Source organism: Ranitomeya imitator, chromosome 7 (genome assembly GCF_032444005.1).
Source record: "Ranitomeya imitator isolate aRanImi1 chromosome 7, aRanImi1.pri, whole genome shotgun sequence".
NCBI lineage: Eukaryota > Metazoa > Chordata > Amphibia > Anura > Dendrobatidae > Ranitomeya > Ranitomeya imitator.
In genome coordinates, this window is record NC_091288.1 from 13,283,980 (window position 1) to 13,305,004 (window position 21,025).

At 44.4% G+C, this 21,025-nt stretch overlaps 2 protein-coding genes across 10 annotated transcripts in view; one reads left to right on the forward strand and one right to left on the reverse strand.

Annotated features, from left to right (window-relative positions):
* Nucleotides 1–4,702, forward strand: part of VIL1 (villin 1) — a 43,684-nt gene extending 38,982 nt beyond the window's left edge. For both annotated transcript variants that reach the window (XM_069732726.1, XM_069732728.1), the window contains exons 17-20: nucleotides 1,578–1,766; nucleotides 2,335–2,403; nucleotides 2,774–2,914; nucleotides 4,391–4,702. In XM_069732726.1, the coding sequence (XP_069588827.1) occupies nucleotides 1,578–1,766; nucleotides 2,335–2,403; nucleotides 2,774–2,914; nucleotides 4,391–4,504 (513 nt within the window). In that variant the 3' untranslated portion in view covers nucleotides 4,505–4,702. The remainder of the gene's footprint in view (nucleotides 1–1,577; nucleotides 1,767–2,334; nucleotides 2,404–2,773; nucleotides 2,915–4,390) is intronic.
* A 2,278-nt stretch (nucleotides 4,703–6,980) lies between these two features.
* The window catches only part of USP37 (ubiquitin specific peptidase 37), a 30,710-nt gene continuing 16,665 nt past the window's right edge, over nucleotides 6,981–21,025 (reverse strand). For 4 of the 8 annotated variants that reach the window (XM_069732724.1, XM_069732720.1, XM_069732725.1 and 1 more), the window contains 16 exons: nucleotides 19,211–19,372; nucleotides 18,821–18,952; nucleotides 18,608–18,731; nucleotides 17,783–17,991; nucleotides 17,590–17,707; nucleotides 17,054–17,133; nucleotides 14,875–15,039; nucleotides 14,631–14,696; nucleotides 13,686–13,827; nucleotides 13,326–13,581; nucleotides 10,345–10,508; nucleotides 10,065–10,125; nucleotides 9,497–9,612; nucleotides 9,340–9,409; nucleotides 9,111–9,249; nucleotides 6,981–8,679 (listed from right to left, as the gene is read on the reverse strand). In XM_069732724.1, the coding sequence (XP_069588825.1) occupies nucleotides 8,589–8,679; nucleotides 9,111–9,249; nucleotides 9,340–9,409; nucleotides 9,497–9,612; nucleotides 10,065–10,125; nucleotides 10,345–10,508; nucleotides 13,326–13,581; nucleotides 13,686–13,827; nucleotides 14,631–14,696; nucleotides 14,875–15,039; nucleotides 17,054–17,133; nucleotides 17,590–17,707; nucleotides 17,783–17,991; nucleotides 18,608–18,731; nucleotides 18,821–18,952; nucleotides 19,211–19,372 (2,095 nt within the window). In that variant the 3' untranslated portion in view covers nucleotides 6,981–8,588. Of the gene's footprint in view, nucleotides 8,680–9,110; nucleotides 9,250–9,339; nucleotides 9,410–9,496; nucleotides 9,613–10,064; nucleotides 10,126–10,344; nucleotides 10,509–13,325; nucleotides 13,582–13,685; nucleotides 13,831–14,630; nucleotides 14,697–14,874; nucleotides 15,040–17,053; nucleotides 17,134–17,589; nucleotides 17,708–17,782; nucleotides 17,992–18,607; nucleotides 18,732–18,820; nucleotides 18,953–19,210; nucleotides 19,373–21,025 lie in introns of all 8 variants that reach the window. The other 4 variants (XM_069732722.1, XM_069732718.1, XM_069732723.1 and 1 more) reach the window with 1 other exon arrangement.

The following is a 21,025-nucleotide window of genomic DNA, read 5'->3' on the forward strand; positions in this document are numbered from 1 at the left end:
CTGCAGGGGAGATGCTGAGAGCCGGCAGGAGGGTGTATACTGCAGGGGAGATGCTGAGAGCCAGCAGGAGGGCGTATACTGCAGGGGAGGAGCCGAGAGCCAGCAGGAGGGCGTATACTGCAGGGGAGGAGCCGAGAGCCAGCAGGAGGGCGTATACTGCAGGGGAGGAGCCGAGAGCCAGCAGGAGGGTGTATACTGCAGGGGAGGAGCCGACAGGAGGGGGGAGGAGCCGAGAGCCGACAGGAGGGTGTATACTGCAGGGAAGGAGCTGAGAGCCGGCAGGAGGGTGTATACTGCAGGGGAGATGCTGAGAGCCGGCAGGAGGGTGTATACTGCAGGGGAGATGCTGAGAGCCAGCAGGAGGGCGTATACTGCAGGGGAGGAGCCGAGAGCCAGCAGGAGGGCGTATACTGCAGGGGAGGAGCCGAGAGCCAGCAGGAGGGCGTATACTGCAGGGGAGGAGCCGAGAGCCGGCAGGAGGGCGTATACTGCAGGGGAGGAGCTGAGAGCCGGCAGGAGGGTGTATACTGCAGGGGAGGAGCCGAGAGCCGGCAGGAGGGTGTACACTGCAGGGGAGGAGCCGAGAGCCGGCAGGAGGGCGTATACTGCAGGGGAGGAGCCGGGAGCCGGCAGGAGGGCGTATACTGCAGGGGAGGAGCAGGGAGCCGGCAGGAGGGCGTATACTGCAGGGGAGGAGCTGGGAGCCGGCAGGAGGGCGTATACTGCAGGGGAGGAGCTGGGAGCCGGCAGGAGGGCGTATACTGCAGGGGAGGAGCAGGGAGCCGGCAGGAGGGCGTATACTGCAGGGGAGGAGCTGGGAGCCGGCAGGAGGGCGTATACTGCAGGGGAGGAGCTGAGAACCGGCAGGAGGGTATATACTACAGGGGAGGAGCTGGGAGCCGGCAGGAGGGCGTATACTGCAGCAGAGGAGCTGAGAGCCGGCAGGAGGGTATATACCGCAGGGGAGGAGCTGAGAGCCGGCAGGAGGTGTATACCGCAGGGGAGGAGCTGGGAGCCGGCAGGAGGGCGTATACTGCAGCAGAGGAGCTGGGAGCCGGCAGGAGGGCGTATACTGCAGGGGAGGAGCTGGGAGCCGGCACGAGGGTATATACCGCAGGGGAGGAGCTGGGAGCCGGCAGGAGGGCGTATACTGCAGGGGAGGAGCTGAGAGCCGGCAGGAGGGTATATACCGCAGGGGAGGAGCTGAGAGCCGGCAGGAGGGTGTATACTGCAGCGGAGGAGAGAACTTTCTTTGTATCACTTAGTGTCGCCTCCTAGTGGCAGCAGCAGCAGCATACACCACGGTCTGTGTCCCCCAATGAGGCAAAGGAAAACCACACCTTTCGGTAAGCAATTCGTTCCTGGCGATATCAGCCATGCCTGCGCCGTCTGCCGCGAGATACCAGATTCTGGCTGTTAATCTTCGATATGAATTATACCCTTGGCGGGGGATCCCACCATCAAACCTTTGGCACCTGACTTGTGGCACGATAATAACGAGTCTAAAAAAATTGTCACATCCTGAAAAGGGTTTTTTCCATTTTCTGAGAAATGTTCATTGTACCGAATCATCACAGGTCTTCCTATGGATCGGCAAAAGTGCAAACGAATCAGAAAAGAGGGACGCAGCAGTCACAGCACAAGAATATCTGAAGAGTCATCCTGGAAGTCGTGATGTCAACACCCCCATTATTGTGGTGAAGCAAGGATTCGAGCCCCCGACATTCACAGGCTGGTTCCATGCATGGGATCCCTTTAAATGGGAGGTATGTGATCACCCCTATAATAAGTGGATCTAGGGGGTCTCTGTGTACTGGAACCTTCAGTAATCGACTCCAGGACTCAGCAGCAAGTGTTTCACTTTGCTGCAGCGCCACCACAGGGCAAATGTAGCATTGCAACGTTGTCAATAGACTGGGTAATACATCAATGAGCCGGGTCCTCTCTGTAGAAAGTTCCCACTCTGGATAATAAATGGATGAGGATCCTGATTACCCCCAATTATTAAGTAATAACTTAACTGGATATTTAGGGGGATTTTCCAAGCCACAGAACCTGATAGTTTTCAGCCTTAATGGTTGTCATTCCTATATCCCCATGATAACTCTTCCTGCTCCGCACCATTGTGGCTCCAGTTTATTATAGAAACATATTAGATCCACATCATAACCGACTTGTATAATTCAGTTCTTAGTCGCTCCAACAATTGATTTTCGTGCATATGGCGCCTGCAATTATTATTTGAGAGGTCCCAAGTCAGTGTGGAAAAATACCAGCATTAAACATGGTGATGGTTGCCAATCAATTCTCATTTCTATTCAACTTATTTTTCAGAACACCAAATCATATGAACAATTAAAAGCCGAATTAGGAAATGAAGAGTCTATTGACCAGTTCTCCTCGGTGAGTGCACAACGCAGATATCACACACACGACCAAGTGACAAAATAATAAAAAAAAGCATCATAACGTAGTCACAGGGGAATATAATGGCTTCCTCCTGTGAGATCCAGCCCAAATATTCAGCACATAGCAGGGAGGAGGGGGATGCAGCTGCAGCTTCTCTGTATGGCTGGGATTTCATGCTGTAAAATGTGTTGGGACAACTGTGACATCAAGGAAACAAGGAAGGTTATCAGGACAACTTCTGCCACTGTCTATATAAAAAAACATGGCACACAAGCAGTCATCCATGATGTTCCAGTAGATCATAACTTATTACTGGATGTTTCAACTTTAATTATCATTTATAAAAATCACTTCTATCTGACAGGAATTTAACAAAACTCCACTGGAATCTTTCACTTCCCAAACCAACCTCGGGTCTCTAGTGCTCCAATCCTACCCGGCTGATGCTTTGGTTAACAAGACACCAGATGAATTACCTACAGGAGTAGACCCAGGCCGAAAAGAGGTGAGAAGGGCTGGAATCTGATAAATGTCATAAGAGAATGTATGTTCAATACAAAAAAGGAACTGGTGGCAAACATCAAATTATTACGGCTATGTGCACACGTTCAGGATTTCTTGCAGAAATTTCCTGAGAAAAACCTGAAATTTTCTGCAAGAAATCCGCATGCTTTTTTGCGCGTTTTTTTTCCCAGACATTTCCCAATACATTATATAGTGGGAAATCCGGCTACAAAATTAATGAACATGCTGCGTTTACCGCGTTGCGTTTGTTTCGCGGAAAAAAAAACGCATCATGTGCACAAAAATTGCGGAATTCATTCTAAATGATGGGATGCATAATGTATGCTTTTTTTGCAGTTTTATAGCGCTTTTGTAGCGAAAAAAACGCAAAAAATCAGCAACGTGTGCAGACAGCCTAATACTATAATACTGCCCCCCTATATACAAGAAAATAACTACTATAATACTGCCCCTATGTACAAGAATATAACTACTATAATACTGCCCCCTATATACAAGAATATAACTACTATAATACTGCCCCTATGTACAAGAATGTAACTACTATAATACTGCCCCTATGTACAAGAATGTAACTACTATAATACTGCCCCTATGTACAAGAATATAACTACTATAATACTGCTCCTATGTACAATAATATAACTACTATAATACTGCCTCTATATACAAGAATATAACTACTATAATACTGCCCCCTATATACAAGAATATAACTACTATAATACTGCCCCCTATATACAAGAATATAACTACTATAATACTGCCCCTATGTACAAGAATATAACTACTATAATACTGCCCCTATGTACAAGAATATAACTACTATAATACTGCCCCTATGTACAAGAATATAACTACTATAATACTGCCCCTATGTACAAGAATATAACTACTATAATACTGCTCCCTATGTACAAGAATATAACTACTATAATACTGCCCCTATGTACAAGAATATAACTACTATAATACTGCTCCTATATACAAGAATATAACTACTATAATAATGCTCCTATGTACAAGAATATAACTACTATAATACTGCTCCTATGTACAAGAATATAACTACTATAATACTGCCCCTATGTACAAGAATATAACTACTATAATTCTGCTCCCTATGTACAAGAATATAACTACTATAATACTGCTCCTATATTCAAGAATATAACTACTATAATACTGCCCCTATATACAAGAATATAACTACTATAATACTGCCCCTATGTACAAGAATATAACTACTGTGTCCTATGTAGATTTTTTTTATACTGTATATTTGTCATTAGTGGTCTTAATTCATTGCAATATTGTCCCGTATATTACGACCAGTGTTTTTTGCAGTACTGCATACATCACACAAACAGGGCAGATAATTTTGCTGTCTCGCCCTTGGTACATCATCTGTGTTTGGTTCTTATCGCCTCAGTGACTTTCCTGATTTTTGTTTCAGGAATATCTGAACAATGAAGATTTTACTGCAATCTTCGGTATTTCACGCTCTGAGTTTCAGGCTTTGCCCGACTGGAAGAAACAGACGCTAAAGAAGGCAAAAGGACTCTTCTAAATCTGCACCTTTTTTATTTCTGTTTGTTTTGTCCCGTTAAATATAAATTCCTCGTCCCCAAGAATAATACGAATATTTAATCACTGCGCCTTCACCAGAGAGATCAGGGAGGAACAGAGCCGATCACACCCCAATGCTGTGAACATGTGAGATTTTAAAGGGGGAAATAAAAATAAAATATACTGTATAAAGAAATAATTCATAGTCTGCTGGGGTCTGTATTAATTTTACTGTGACTTATGCAACTTTGGTTTAACTGTCCCCAAATAATCGAAGGATGAGGATCCATCATGGCATCAGTTATTGGCGCCATAGTCACACGGATTTACAGCAGTAAATAACCCTTTAACATTTGAGAGACCAGCCAACGTCTGCGCTACATGTGCAACCTAAAAAGTGTAACTCCTATAAGAAAAAAAAAAGTGCTAGAATCAGTAGACCGCTGGACCAAGTTCTGATCTATGTGAGAACACCGATGCCAATGGGCTGCAAAATGCGGCTCAGGTCTTAGACTCCTGTGCTAAATCATCACCTACTTGGTTGCAGTGGATACTTCACTATGCCCCATTACCATGTCCAGCCTTAGTGACGGTAGAGGGAGGAGGAATACTGGACCATTCCCACACCAGTACAGATGCAGGGCGCCAAAGGGTTAGCATTGCTGCTATGTTGGACTTCACGGATACCAGTTATTCACTATGACAGATAAAAGCTCTCATTGCAGAAGAATGACAGCAGACAGAAAAAGCAAGTCAGTCGCAAACTTGCTGATTTTCATGCCGTCCAATTAAAGCAATTCACAGTAATAATTTGAGAATACACCCTTTTAAGGGGGTCGCCTTTTCAAATTGACATTAATCTTTACTGGTCCAACAGTGATGATATCACATCCATCATTCACATGACCCCTGCAGTCAATCACAAGAATATGAGGAGGTGGTTTAAATACGAGAGTAAATACACCAGACTTGCCCTTTAGTTTTCTTAGGTACCTTCTACAGCGGTAGGAAACAAATAAGGTGCCTGTGTAACAGCTGTAAGTATATAATTTGAGGTATATCCATAGAGCTGACCGATGTAGGAGTGAAGCACAATTTATTTTTTTTATCATCAACTGCCTGTGAACAAGAGGCATTTTTCAGAGGGAGGAAAACCCCTTTAATGGGAGGTTCAATTACAGATTTATGTTGTGACGTGATGGCGGCCCTTGGACTACAGAGCATGGATGCTTATATTGTCCTACAGGCGGTTAGCCCTTGTAACATGGATTAGAATACACGAATTTAGCAATAAATCGCGAATGTCTCCAGGAGGTGGAAGAGAGAGGATCTATGAACGCCAGGAATGCATTAGGACCGTATTTTTCGGACTATAAGACGCACCCGGGTTTTAGAGGTGGAAAATAGGGGGGAAAAAAATTATTGGAAGCAAAAAAAATGTGGTAAAATATTTAACAACATAAATAACATACTATTATATGTGTTGTTATTATATATAATGTTATGTTGGAAGCTGCGGGTAGAAGATGGTGCTGCGGGACCAGTGTGGTGGCTGTAAAGTACTGTATGAGGACACTGGAGGGTGAGTATAAGAATGGGGCACAGGGCTTATATTTAAAGCACCACTCCAGCACTGAAAAATAACACTGGAGTGCTGCCTTAAGAACCCATGGGAGAACTATAACTCCCAGCCTGTCCTGCAGATCCTATGACATGCTGGGAGTTATAGTTCACCACAGGAGTGGCAGAGTGCTTTATTGTGTGTTGCATTGACTAACCTTTTAAGTATTTCTTAGTTGTTCAGGCTGTGAGCAACCCATGACCGCACAGAGCTCTCCCTCTTGTTGCCTCTCCACAGCACAGGTCATAAGAGGAAGCTTGCAGATTCTAGGGCGGTGTCTGAAGGACCTGTGATGACATCAGAAGAGGGAGGACTCTGTGCTGCCATGTGATGCTCCAGCCCGCCCACTTCATGACATCACAGGTCCTTATGCACTCAGCATCCAGCACAGCACAGCACAGCCAGGCAGGTATGCAGCTATCTTCTCTGGCACCTGCTGCCTCCACCAGACACACAGATCTCCCCAGCTGCTGCAGTAATCGGCGCTGGGGAAACCATGTATGTCCCTGTTTAAGTGCAGGACTATTCATTTGGTGCTCCCTGCTCACTACTGACAGCTAGGCAGGGAAGAGGCTAATGAATATTCACTGCACTTTAATCATCGGGAACACATGGTTTCCCCAGCAGCAGCCAGGACATTTTTCTGCCTCCTGTGAGTGGGATCATAGTGGATCCCACTTGCCACTGCCCCCTCCCCACATGTTACATCCGGACCATAAGACGCACCCACACTTTTCTCCCAAATTTGGAGGGAAAAAAGTGCGTCTTATGGTCCAAAAAATACGGTAATTGTCTGGTCCTGGGTTATTAGAATATATAGTTGCCAGCACAATAAAGATTAACAGAAAACGCAGCAACTTATTTAACTTCTTTATGTCTTTTCATACAGAACAAAGACTAAACATAAAAACAAAAGCCTAAAATACTTAAATACCATAGAATTATGTACAACAAAATCAAAATACACTTTACCTGAAATATCAGGAGTGCGGGAGATAAATGGATACGATAGTACAAAGATTTACACAAAACCGCATTTTGGAAAACTGCAACATTAGAGGTCACAAATCATTCCTCAGGACGACCGGCTGCAAAATGCCCAGGCCGGGACAAAAGTAATAAATGATTTCAGTCCTGATGGTAAACGAAAAGCAAGAAATCATAAACCATCACAAACGAGAAAAATGGATCCAAGCTCCAGGAAAGCCAGAATGCCCACGTATATAAAAAGAACTAGTAACGGACCAGATAGGCTTAACATAGGAACTATTAAAAAGTATTGTCACCTCCGCGGCTGATTGTCGTCAGTGCCCGGCATTCGTGCCATGTCCACTTTCCTGGGAAAGCGTGCATGTCCTTCTGCGTTTTACCGCACCGTCTTATTGCTATGATCCTGCAGAAACAGGGGAAGAAGCGATGCCCCTGTACAAAGTATTAGCAAAGCCTAGAGCTCCCCTAATAAAGTCCCCCCCCCCCCCCCCCCGCCAAAAAAACCCAAAAAACACAGTAGCCATAAAGTGCCACTAAAAAAAAAGCAAAAAAAAAAAAGTAGCCTATAAAGAGAAGCGGTTGAGGACAAATCTGGATGGAGATACATGGCATAAGATTTTATGGTGGTTGAGAGATTATGGGATTTCTTGCAATTTATTTTTCGCTACAATCAGCCTAAAATAGCTGGTAATTGAACAACGGAAAACAATATAGTGTCCCTTTGAAGTAAAGCAAGGTATGCCAATCATTGCAAATTATCCTGTAACTTGCTAAGAATCACAGCCAATCCAGAAAACGGGGCTTTGCGTGGAGCGGATGTGCGCATGCTCGACCTTACAGCCAAACCAGAAAATGGGACTTTGAGTGAAGGTGCACATGCTCATCCATCTCCATTGTGGTCTATGAGACTGCTGGAAATAATGGAGCCCTATACTCAGCTTCCACCATAGACGATGAAAGGAGCGGAAGTGCACATGCTTCAGACAGCCTCATTCTTAAGATCGCTGGGGGTCAGAGCCATTCGGAATTCATACAGTGTCTTTAGATTGGGATATGAACAACATTGGTCTTAATAACCAAAATCCCAGTACGCAAATGGAACAAAAAAATAAAAAAATACAAGTCCAAAAAGTTTAGTAGCCTTCATATTCAGCAAGAAGAACTGCAGTTCTGTAGCGTCACCCAGGCCTTTAGGTCCTACTCGGACAGAAAAAGCTTATTGCTACAAGAAAATGACAAGGTGACGAAAGCTTTGCCATCCATTCAACAAATGTAAAAACTTTAGAAGCTGTGACATCGGCGGTTTTCGGTTTGTGCCAAGATCCCAGGATTGCATGGCAGCAACCAACAGAAATAGCAACGAGAACCTGTAAATGCGCCGACTACAGATCGGCGGCAGGAAAGCCTTCTCAAGGCAAAAGAATCAGCGTTCAGTTCAAGACTAAGGAAGCCTGGGCACCAGGGAGGTGGAAAGTCACAATTGGGGTCTGGATGATGATCTGTTTGGGTCAGTGCTCGAGGCTTGTGCTTTTTTCTCCTCTTCAATCATTTCATCAAATATCTCCCTACAGGGGAAGAAAAAAAAACAGAAAAAGACGACCAAAAACTAGATGAGAAATATTGAAACAAGAACAGAAATGTATCAGTGTTGAACTCCTACATATACTAACAATCTGCGGCTTTAACCCAAGCGTGGACAGCCAGAGTGCTGGTTGCACATGTGCCCTCAGATCCAAAGTCTGCGATGACTGTTTGCATTGTCCATGCGATAGACTTCGTATAGGGAGGTAAGGAGCGTTAACAACCTGCTGCTCCATTCAATTCCCCCTGGCCATGGTATTGGAGCTGAAATCCCCCATTCTGGAGATCATTAGGTCTTATTGCTGGGACCACAAATTGATCTCTGAATTACAAGTCCAGAGAATGGGCGACTTTTCTTTATGGTAAATGTAAACCTCTTTAGGCAAACATCTTTAAAACAGACCCCAATTCTTACTTGTGCATGTAGAAGAATATGTAACCGCTACGATCCCGCTCATTCTGAACGGTGGTCTCTTGTGTCCGCGACACCGCCAGGTCATTGTACGTAAACCACGATTGCTTCTTGGTATCGTACGCATCGCTGATATAGTGGCCTAAATATAAAGACAAACCTTTAAAACCCCAAATCATTCATTGTAAAAACAAATTCACCTTCAGGTGGGAAAAAACAAAAACTCACATACCAGAGGAAGAAGAGCTTCCAATATGGCTGACGACGCTGACCAGGCGATAGGAGTGCGGCAGTTCTCCACTCTGCAAGTTCCAACACAAAAAGAGCATTAAAACTACTCAGAAAATACAAAGGATGAAACCCTAATTCAAATGTCGAGGTGCAGCTACCTCTGCATTCTTCTTTAGCTCCTCTGCTTCCTCCTCTGTATACTCCATGTCTAGCACGTCTTCATTCCCAGAATCCTCATCAGACATCGCTCCGTCCAGAAATGAACTGTTAAACTCTATAACCAGAAAGTAACAGATGGGTAAATATCAATTCCCCAATGATGAGGCTTGGGATACACGTAGCGTTCAGCTGCTAAGACGCCTATGCCTAAAAGTCGCAGTGGCTTACTGCTTAATCATTAGATACGAATTGCACATGGGTTATTCATTGATTGCCGCATAGAAAACCACGGGACCATTAATTTCTAAACCTGCTGCGATCTGTAGAGCGCACAGGGGCTCTGATCGGCCGACATAATGAGCACCCTCCCCTCCCGTAGTATAAATGTACAGGACTGGAGACAACACTGCTCCCGTGACATTACATTAAGGCGACAGCTCATGTGTTACAGCAAAACACCCACTGCTAATGGCGTGCGCCCACACCGCCATACACCATCAACGAGTAAAGCGCCAATGTGGTGAATGCACATAACAGGACTGAAGGAAAAAGGCGAAGCGTCATCACCTTGCAAGCTCAGCTCTGTTGCTCTTTTCAGGTCGTCATCTTCCGATAATTCTCGAGCCTCCTGTAAAAGGAAGAAGCAGGAAAATGGTCAAATCCTGAAAAATTATACAATAGTTTCCACTATATCTACAGTTATTCAGTAACCTTGAGGAAGATGTCACAATTTCCATGCAGAAGTGGCTAACCCATAAAAACTAACAGGAGAGGAGAAACACCTAGAGGAGAAGCTAAACCAGACCTGACGGCAGGTAGGCGCCACAACTAAAAGCAGTGAACTCACGTGTTCTTGGAGCGACTGAGCCAAAGCTTGCTGAAGCTCCTGCTCCTCACGTTCCCTCTCCAGCTCATACTGCATCCAGTCTGTGTCGTTCTGAGAGGCATTTGGGGTCTTATTTTCTTTATTTTCATCAAAGTCTTTTGTCAGGTCACTATACTGCCCGGCACCTGAAATGGCAAAATGGAGAAGTCGTGTAACTAATGCAGCATAGGTGCAAAAAAATGCAAACTGGTGAATGAAAACATAAGAATTGGGGCAGACTGCTGGAATAGCCGCCCCATTCATCTGTAACTATAGATAATGAAGAGGAGATAATATGAATATTTTTTGTATGAGCTTTTATTTAAAGAAAAATAAATAATGTACTTTACCTTTCATTACTATTTTTTTAAATACCATATATGCTCGAGTATAAGCCGACCCGAGTATAAGCCGAGACCCCCAATTTTGCCACACACACAAAAAAAAAAAAAAACTGGGAAAACTTAATGACTCGAGTATAAGCCTAGGGTGGGAAATGCAGCAGCTACTGGTAAATTTCAAAAATAAAAATAGATACCAATAAAAGTAAAATAAATTGAGACATCAGTAGTTTAAATGTTTTTAAATATCCATATTGAATCAGGAGCCCCATATAATGCTCCATACAGTTCATGATGGGCCCCATAAGATGCTCCATATTAAAATAATAAGCCCCTTATAATGCTGCACAAAGGTTAATAATGGTCCCATATGATGCTCCATAGAAACATTTGCCCCATACAATGCTGCATAAAGGTTGATTATGGCCCCATATGCTGTTGCTGAGATTAAAAAATAAATAAAAATGGCATAATCCCCTCTCGTCGCTCAGGCCCCCGACACTTGCGATATTCACCTGTCCCCATTAAACCGCCGGGCGCCGCTCTGTCTTCTGTCTCTCTGCAGTGACTGTTCAGGCAGAGGGTGGTGCGCACACTAACCACGTCATCGCGCCCTCTGACCGGAACGTCACAGCCAGAGGACGCAGAAGACGGAGTGGCGCCCGGCGGTGGAACGGGGACAGGCGAATATCGCATGGCTCACCTCCCCCGTTATGCTCACCTGCTCCCGGCAAGGTCCCTGCTTCTCAGTGACAGATGGTCTCGGCGTCGGCAGCTTGTTCCGGCGTTCAGCGGCCACTGGTACCGCTCATTAAAGTAATGAATATGCGCTCCACCCCTATGGGAGTGGAGTCGCGTCCATATTCATTACTTTAATGAGCGATACCACGTGACCACTGAACACCAGAAGAGCTGCCGGTGCCCGGAGATCATCGGAGATGCAGGAACCGCGCCGGGAGCAGGTGAGTATGTGACAGCCGCCGCTCCTCCTCCCCTGCCAACCCCCTGGGACAGTGACTCGAGTATAACCCGAGAGGGGCACTTTCAACCTTTAAAAAAAAAAAAATGGGATGAAAATCTCGGCTTATACTCGCGTGTATACGGTATCTATAATTTATTTTATTTTTTTTAATTACTTGTACAGCATCATATTCCACAGCGCTTTGCAGACATCACTGTCCTCATTGGGGACCACAATCTACGTTCCCCATCAGTATATTTTGTTCGTCCAAATAACTATAAAAAACAGCCATTGTACAAAACACACTAATTAGGTTGTTAGAAGGGTACTAAATTCTGCACTATTAGGCTTATCCAAAAGGTTTGGGACAAAGTTAAGGGAATTAGGGGAGTGAGGGCACTTACTAGGTTCTCGCCCTTGTGGAATAATTGTCTCCTACAGGAGTTTAGACAGATGGAGGGATTTCAGGTTTGGAAGGGAGCGGGAATCTCTCGGATGAGCCAGGTTTTGCACCAAGGTAGAATTAAGGATTTCAAGACATTACAGGAGGAATTTCTGCTGCCAAGCTCTGAACTGTATCAGTATAATCGCATCTCTCATGCATATCGGGCACAATGTAGGAGGGGGCCTATAGAGATTCAGGTGGACCTGATGCTAGACTTTATCCTTATGGGGGAAAGCACAAGGGGGGTGATCTCGGGAATATATGAGTTCCTGCTATTTTCCTTTTTAGAGAAACATCCTATCAGAGCCAGGGCGAAGTGGGAGGCCGATTTGGGGGCGATTGACGGCGATCGGTGGGACTCAATATTGGAATACGTGCCCAAGATCTCGATGAGTGAGCCTGGGAGGTTGTCACAATTGTTTGTTATTCATAGGGCCTATAGAACTCCGGATATGCTGTTCAGGGCAGGTTTAAGACCTAATTCTGAGTGCCCTAGGTGCTCGCAATCCGAGGCGGGTATCTTCCATATGATGTGGCAGTGCCCTAGGCTGGCCTCGTTTTGGATTGTAGTGATAAACAAAGTGGGACTAACATACAATTGTTCGGTACCACGGGACCCTCTGGTATGCATATTAGGTTACGTGGAGGAAATTGTAACTGATAACTTGTATAAAACAGTTATTGCTAGATTGCTGTTTATTGCACGAAAGTTGATCGCTAAGTTCTGGATTAGGGTTGAGCCACCAACGAGAAGAGATTTCATGATGCAAGTAGACCATATTGTTGCATTGGAGAGGAGCATCTATTCTAAAAGAAACAAGATGGACCTTTTCAACAGGTTATGGAATCCCTGGATCGAGTCGACGTGATCTGGAGACCTTGCTCGTGCTTTTGGAACATATATCCCCGTGGGAGCAGTATTGATACGACGCCTTCTTGTTCCTGGTTAATAATGGACATTCGGGTAGATCGGAGTGGTTCTTGTTAGGTCTCCAGGGGTGGGGGTGAGGGGGGGGAGGGAGGTTGGTTTGGGGCTGAAAGTTTATTGAAAATGCAAAACATAGATGTGTACTGTTTGCAGTAATGTAATCTGCATATATTTTTCTCACTGTTTAATAAAAAACATTTGATTAAAAAAAAAAGTATTAGGTTGTTTATAGCTAAAATACTCCACATTTATGGAGTTAATACTACTGCATTGGAGGTACTGACATACCGGATTCCTTCATGCCCTTTGATTTCTCTTCCTCTATAGTCTCCATAGTTTCCACAGTTTCATGCATGTCTTCATCCCCACCAAACCCGGTATCTGGGCTGCTGGCCAGCTTCTCCTCCTCATGCTCATTGTGCACATGGAGAGATTCCTCCTTTCTGGTCATTTCCAGCATGGCTGCCATCATTTCATCATCGTTCATTTCATCAAAACTTGTATCGATCACGTCTGGACACTTCAGGTTTTCCAAGTTTAATTTCTATAGAACAAAAAGGATTTGAAAACTTTGCTCTTACAAGAATTCTAGCAAGAGATTATACAGTTTCTACATCTGCACGTCCATTTTATGGCCGCTGTTCTCACCTTGTCTGCGTCTTCAGAAGACTGATCTTTAATTGCACAGGTTATTGATCTCTGGCTTACAACGCTTCTCTTCAGGACCTCGTCCTCACTCTCAGAATCTAAATAAATGCCGACATTGCTTGTGGATTTAAGGCTTTGTTTCCTGCTTTTGTAGGAAAAGAAAAGGTGATAAAAGAGAAAGGTTTCAGTTTGTTAGTAACAATCACTCCTGATCTTTTTATTTCCTCTCACATCCACATAAGATCTAGGTGATCTGAATGCGCTCCTGACCCAGAGCGACCACCAGCACAGGACACTGAATAGGGAACAACAGAGGGAGTGTGCAACAATGCAAACTTATAGCTAACAGCACACAAAAGCAATGGTTCCCATCCAGCGACTACAGGTCATGGATGTGGCTGATGGACAGGTCCTGCAGATTGTACATTCTCTAGAGGAGGTATGAACCAATGTGAGCTCCCCCTAGTGTTGGCTGCAGGAAGCCAAACTTAAACACCTAATGCAGTGGTCTCCTCTAGCTTTCCAGGAGCGCACCGCTTCATGCCCAACATGGCGTGGTGAACGCCTGATGGACGGAATGGAAAAGTGGTACAGTCAAACTATTGGCAAAAACTCAGATCTCTCCCATGGCACAAAAGCAACTTTGCCTCTGCAGCAGTGGATTAGCGCAAGGGCACAGAAGCTTTAAATCAGCACCTAAAAGATCTATTGGAAAGAACCCGTAAGTGCTGCGCTCCTAGCCTAGATGACGGCCGCCTCTGAGACTTCAATGGTGATGGCAACCTTGGCAAAGAGCAGTAAAACTACAAAAGCAATCCTCCCTGTTCTGGAGAATAGGGAGGATTTCTAATAAGAGGTGAATTGCAAATTTGCTTGTTTTATTTATTTATTTTTACAAGCACTTCTCTCTTTAATGGTTAAAATTGCAAAGTAAAACTGTCGCACCTGACAGAGGCTGAGCCGATGCTAAAGGAATTCACCATTTGTGACGTTTTCAGTGGTCGAGAATTCCTGTATGAGAAGAGAAAACATTTTACATTATGAACTAAATCAAAGATTTATACAGTGTATGTTTTAAAAACTACAGTTATTCAGTAACATGACAAGATGTCACGTCACCGTCAACAACTAAGTCGACATGAAGACAAGCAAAGCCAATATCGTATGTGCAAAAAATAGAAATACATACACTGCTGCCTGTGCGCTGCAGCAAAGTGGCACGGGGGGCCGTGTGCTCTCTGTACAGTGCGATGACAAGGTGAGGTACCGGGGAATGACCACTCGCTGGCCAACCTTGTTATTGAGTGACAGCGACACATTGAAACTGTAGCGTTTAAGATGAAGAATTAAAACCCTAAAAAAAAAAAAAAACACAATAAAAAAAATTCAATATACCGTATATATATATTATATACGCACACACACATATATACACACTCGAGTATAAGCTGAGATTTTCAGCCCCCCCAAAAATGGGCTGAAAGTGCCTCTCTCTGCTTATACTCGAGTCATGGTCGGCGGGTGAGGGGGGAGCGACGACTGTCAAATACTCACCTGCTCCTGGCGCTCCTGACGCAGTCCCTGCATGTCACTGTCCCACGGTCTCCGGGCGCGGCAGCTTCTTCCCCTGTTCAGCTGTCACTGGTACCACTCATTAAAGTAATGAATATGGACTCCACTCCCATAGGGGTGGAGCCGCATATTCATTACTGTAATGAGCGGTACCAGTGACCGCTGAACAGGGAAAGAAGCTGCCGCGCCCGGAGACCTTGGGACATGCAGGGACCGCGTCAGGAGCAGGTGAGTATTTCATAATCACCTTTCCACCGAAGCTCCGTCTTCCGCGTCCTCTGCAGTGACTGTTCAGGTCAGAAGGCACGATGACGTATTAATGTGCGCGCCACCCTCTGCCTGAACAGTCAGTGCGGAGAGACGGGACGCTAAGGAGCAGCAACGAGGTGAGTATGTCATTTTTTTTTAGTGCAGCAGCATTACATGTGGCACAATGTTATATGGGGCATCTATGGGGCCATAGTGAACTGCATGGAGCATTATATGGGGCATCTATGGGGCCATAATAAACTGTATGGAGCATTATATGGGGCATCTATGGGGCCATAAAGAACTGCATGGAGCATTATATGGGGCATCTATGGGGTCATAACGAACTGTACGGAGCATTTTATGGGGCATATTTGTATATGGAGCATCTTATGGGGCCATAAAGAACTGTATGGAGCATTATATGGAGCCATAATTAACTGCATGGAGCATTATATGGGCATATTTGTATATGGAGCATATTATGGGGCCATAATGAGCTGTATGGAGCATTATATGTGGAACATTGTTATAAGGAGCATCCTATGGGGCCATAATCAGCATTTGTGCATCATTTTGATTTAAATAGATTTTTATTAACAATATAAAGAAGAACATTAGAATGCCATTTACATTACAATATGTTACATGCACATTTTCTTATTTTAATAAACCCCAACATTACCCCAACAGCCCCCCTCCCCCATAAGACAGCTCATTCCCAATCTGCACTCCTCTGAGGCCATCTCTGCCTCGAGTAATTTACCCTTATCCAAGTCCTAAGAAACCCGACTTCTATACTCCTCAGTCCAGTTCAAGCCAAGGAGACCACATTCTATTAAACATTTCTATTCTCCCCCTTTTTTTGTACACCCCCTTTTCCAATTTTAGACCATGTTGTACATATTGGAGAAATTCCCTCCTCGCAGGTGGTTCAGCATTTATCCAATTTCGTGCTATCACTTTCCTAGCCATGTATAGTAGCCTAGCGATTAGCATTTGTGCATCATTATATCAGGCATATTTTAATATGGAGCATCTTATGGGGCCCATCATAAATTTTATGGAGCATTATATGGGGCGTATTTTGTATGGAGCATCTTATGTGGCCCATCATGAACTGTATGGAGCATTATATGGGGCTCCTGATTCAATATGGATATTCAAAAACACTTAACCTACTGATGTCTCAATTTATTTATATTTACTTTTATTGGTATCTATTTTTATTTTTGACATTTACCGTTAGCTGCTGCAAAATTAGGGGTGCCGGCTTATACGCGAGTATATACGGTAAATATATTCAGGATAAAATGGCGCGTTCAGGTATCTGAAAATTGGTCCGAGAATGAACCGCAATGCAGGGACGGACCCGAGAAATAAGCCAAGCTGTCACACTCGGGTTGGAGGGGGGGGGGGGGGGGAAGACTGGCGGCTAGTCCATACACTGCAGTCTGTTCTCGGACCGATTTACAAGGACGTCTGAGTGTGCTCTTAGGGTCGCATGGGTTTTATTTACAATCTCCGAAATGTTTGGTACCACTTACCTGGGCAAGCGGCTGAATTTGTGTACTACAACAGCAGACTTTCCATTGCATTTCTCACAGGAATATTCAAGATCTTCCTTCTATAAAAACACAAAGTATTAAAATGATTATTCCCAGTCTCGGAAGTTCTCACCAGGACAGCCACTGATCCAGAAAACACAGCGGTCGTCATAGTTTTGGCTGTCTTTTTGGGGGATTGTTGTGTGCTGTAGCTGAAGCATAACGGAAGTCTCAGTGACAGGAAACACCAGCCCCTAATGGCGGCACAGGTTCTAGATCACTTTAATAACCACATTGTTGGTGCAGTTATTCATCATGTTGTGCTTCTCTGCATCTCACTTACTGTGTCTGACATCCAGGGACCCGTCCAGTCCCTGCTGGATTACAGGAGCTTTAAACACTAAACATTTACATTGTGTGTAGGTTTAACGTCCAAAACACGTACAACAGATCAACCGCAAAGAACCAGAGCAGACATTAGAAGAGAGCATTTACAGTTCCCGGCTTCAATTCCTAATATCACAATTTTAACTCACCCGGAAAAAGAGGTCAAGAGAATCCTGTATAGATCTGCAGGGGAACAATTTCTTCCTCCGGGGAAGGTCAATGGACAGATCATTAAACTGCTCCCGCTTTGTGACTTTTTCACCGCATCTGAGCACAAAACAGCAGCCATTAACAAGATGCACTTTTCAGATCATCCCAAACACTGACTGATCTTGCACTCACATTTTACAGATGATTGAATGCTGGGCCTCAAACTCAAAATTGCAAATGACAGGACAGGTATAACCATGGGTGGCCGCAATGTCATCACCACCAGCTTTGTTTCCAGGTCGGTCATCTTCTGAAGACAGCTCGGTTTGCCATTTCTTATTCAGTTTCCCCATGTCTTCCTTCAGCTGATCCAGGCACTGGCTCAAAAATTCATGAGCATCCTAAAAAGAAAAATCACAGTCATCTATTATTTCTAGGTATGAGGTCTTACAGTTTTTGGGGGAAGGAAAACGCAAACTGACAGCTACCGTCATCAGCCCTTAAAAGCTACACTTTTTGGATACTGAACCCTTCCTCCTTTGACTTTACAAGCACAGGATCAATAGTATATTGTTATTCCAGCATATTCTGCTTGGGCTCTGACATGCAAAAACTTTTCAACAATTCAGAAAATTTAGCCCGACTCCAAACTGAATTCCCTACCCCCCTACCGTATTATACTCTGGCCATGCACTGTACAAAGGACATAAATTATGACCCCATTCAGGTGAACAGGGCTCAATGCAGTTCTTTGCACAGCAGGTGGCAGGAGCACTACTGTACAGAAAATCCTTATACTGGAAGGCAGTGCAAAACCAGTATCCCCTTCTTTGCCAAGACCAGTGTGTATCCCAAAAATAAATTCCCCATTCTAACCATGCAATCTCTCATCACTTTATGAGAATGGAAAATCCCTTTTAATAATGAAACTTTTTTTTTTTAAATCACAGAAAAGGAAGAAAAAAAATTCAGGCTGCTTTCAGAACTAAGACACATCGAAGTCAAGGGAGGACTTACATTTTGCATATAACCCGAGAACCGCTCAGCTGTGGCAGAGATGGCGCTCTTTACTTTCTTGAGCAGATCTTTCTTCATTTCAGCACTGCACACATCTTTCTTGGCCAACAGAAAAGCAAAGCGTCTGCAACACAACAGCAATATATGAAAAATAAGATCAAGATCTTTGGACAAATAGCTACATTTTTTGTGGGGAAGGAAGCCGCATCATACCTGATTAAAGCATTTAGTGGAATTTTCTTGTATGGGATACCTTGCTTAAGCAAATCATTTGCAAAAGGCTGCAGGGAAAACAGCGACTGCAGGATGGAGTTCATGTAGCAGGTATTTCCCAGGTTGGAGAAACTGAAGATATAATGAGAAAATAATTACAGACGGTGAAACTGAGCAGCACTGCACCGGTACGTCCTGGAGATGGTGCGAGTACAATCACTGCAGGAGCTCTGCTTAATGGATAGCCGAGCTCCGGATCCAATGGCCAGGGCTGGTAAATCACATTAGCATTTTCTAAACCTTGAATATAAGCTGCTGCGTTTATAAAATCCATTTCTTAATTTTAGCCCATTCTGGGATATTTATACATAAATTAGATAATACACAGACCCCTGCAATTGCTGTGGCTGCGGGTGCGTGGAGAGAACCCTCTGCCTGTTCCATCCAGCATAGTCTTGGTTCGGTCGCAGTTTCTTCACAGATAAGGGGCTCGGCTGTGTAGGAAGAACGAGACTTCTTTTGGCTGTTGGGGTCTGGATAGATCCAGGAGTCCTAGGTATAAAACAGATAGCACTTTTTAGTTTGTACCTTGTAAATACGTGATTATTGATGCCTCAATGGAGCACAAATAGCAGTCAGGTGCTCTCCTATAAGGGTAGACTTCTGATAATCCAACACTAGATCACTTTTTATAGTTCGGTGGCATTAGATTCCCTTGCAGATTTCCTCAAGAAATTCAATTACCATATCTTTTGCACTGCAAAAATGACTTTTCAGCAAGAAAAATCTTGTGTGCTTCTTATAGTGTAGAGGAAACTCCTGTGATCTAGGATAATGCTGACAGTGATCTTCCAGAAAACAGAACTGCTCCCTCCTCTGGCCCACACTGATCTATTGGATCTATGCAGGGCAGAGAGCTACCGGATGGATGCTGCACGTCCTGAGGGAACTTTCAGATCTTGCTCTATCCGGTCCTCCATGGCACGGACTCCTCTTTGGCAGCTGTTTTTCCCCCACACCATTTCCGCTTTTCTCCTGCCAGGCATCACAGTTTCACTTCCTACCTGGACTACAGCCTGATCAAGGCTCCCTCCTATGCCAAGAATCTTCCCAGTCTGCAGATCATGCTGGACACGCTGCCCCACTTAACCCCTTAACAACAAAGTCTGATTTCCTATTTATTTTTCTCTCCTCTGATATGATCTAATAAATAAGTAAACTCACAAAAAAGATCAGCATGACATGTGTTTCAGGAAGATATACTATATGAAAGTAATAATAATTAACCGCTGATCAAAGAAATATTGGACAAGGCGTAACAGACCGGTCACTAAACTAGATCAAGAAGCAAAGAGGCAAACAAGCCAAAAGAGACGACCATACAGTCCATAAATGTAAAAATATGAAAATTCTTTATCTGAACAATAAATAGAACAGGTGAAAGAGCGGTGCACCGCAAAAAGTGCAACCACTGTGAAAAACTACAACAGGAGTGCACAGAACAAGGGAACCACCTACCACATCAATCAAAATAAATTAACTAGTGGTACATTTACTCCTCCCCATAACACAAGCTAGTCAGGGGGTGAAATCTATATAGATTGTGAACATATCTGCCAATAATGAAGATGCAACTCATCAGTAGAGATAAAATTGTCAAATTATCAGACCAAAGGCAATGCAGTTTTGAAAAAAAATTTCTCCCACTGAGGCACATATAGATAGCCAATGGAATGGGCATTACCTTAGAAGTGGTGCAGGTATGGGGGATCCCGTGGTCCGTGCCCTTGCCCCGACGCACGTTTCGGACACTCTCCTTCCTCAGGGGGCGTGACACAAAGTGCCATCAGCGAGTTTACAGGGAACCCCACCCCCCCACAGGTGTTTGAAACTAAAAGAGCCACCTTGTGCAGCAGTAATGCTGCATTCAGACAAGGTGGCTCTTTTAGTTATTGGTGCTGTAAATGCAGAATTAATCCGTTTTGTAATTTGTCCGAAATACCTGTCTTCAGTCCTGGAGGTAGGCCTTTCCCCCCCTGCTGCAGACGCCTCACAGCCGTCACTCAAGTCTTCTTGGCGTCGGGCGCCGCCTCCTCAGCGCTATTTCTTTTGAAATCTGCCGGCGCCTGCGCTCTTTTGTCATGCCTGGGGCAGGCGCAGTGAGCGCTGCCCGTCTGACCTCATATGCAGTCTCGCTGACTGCGC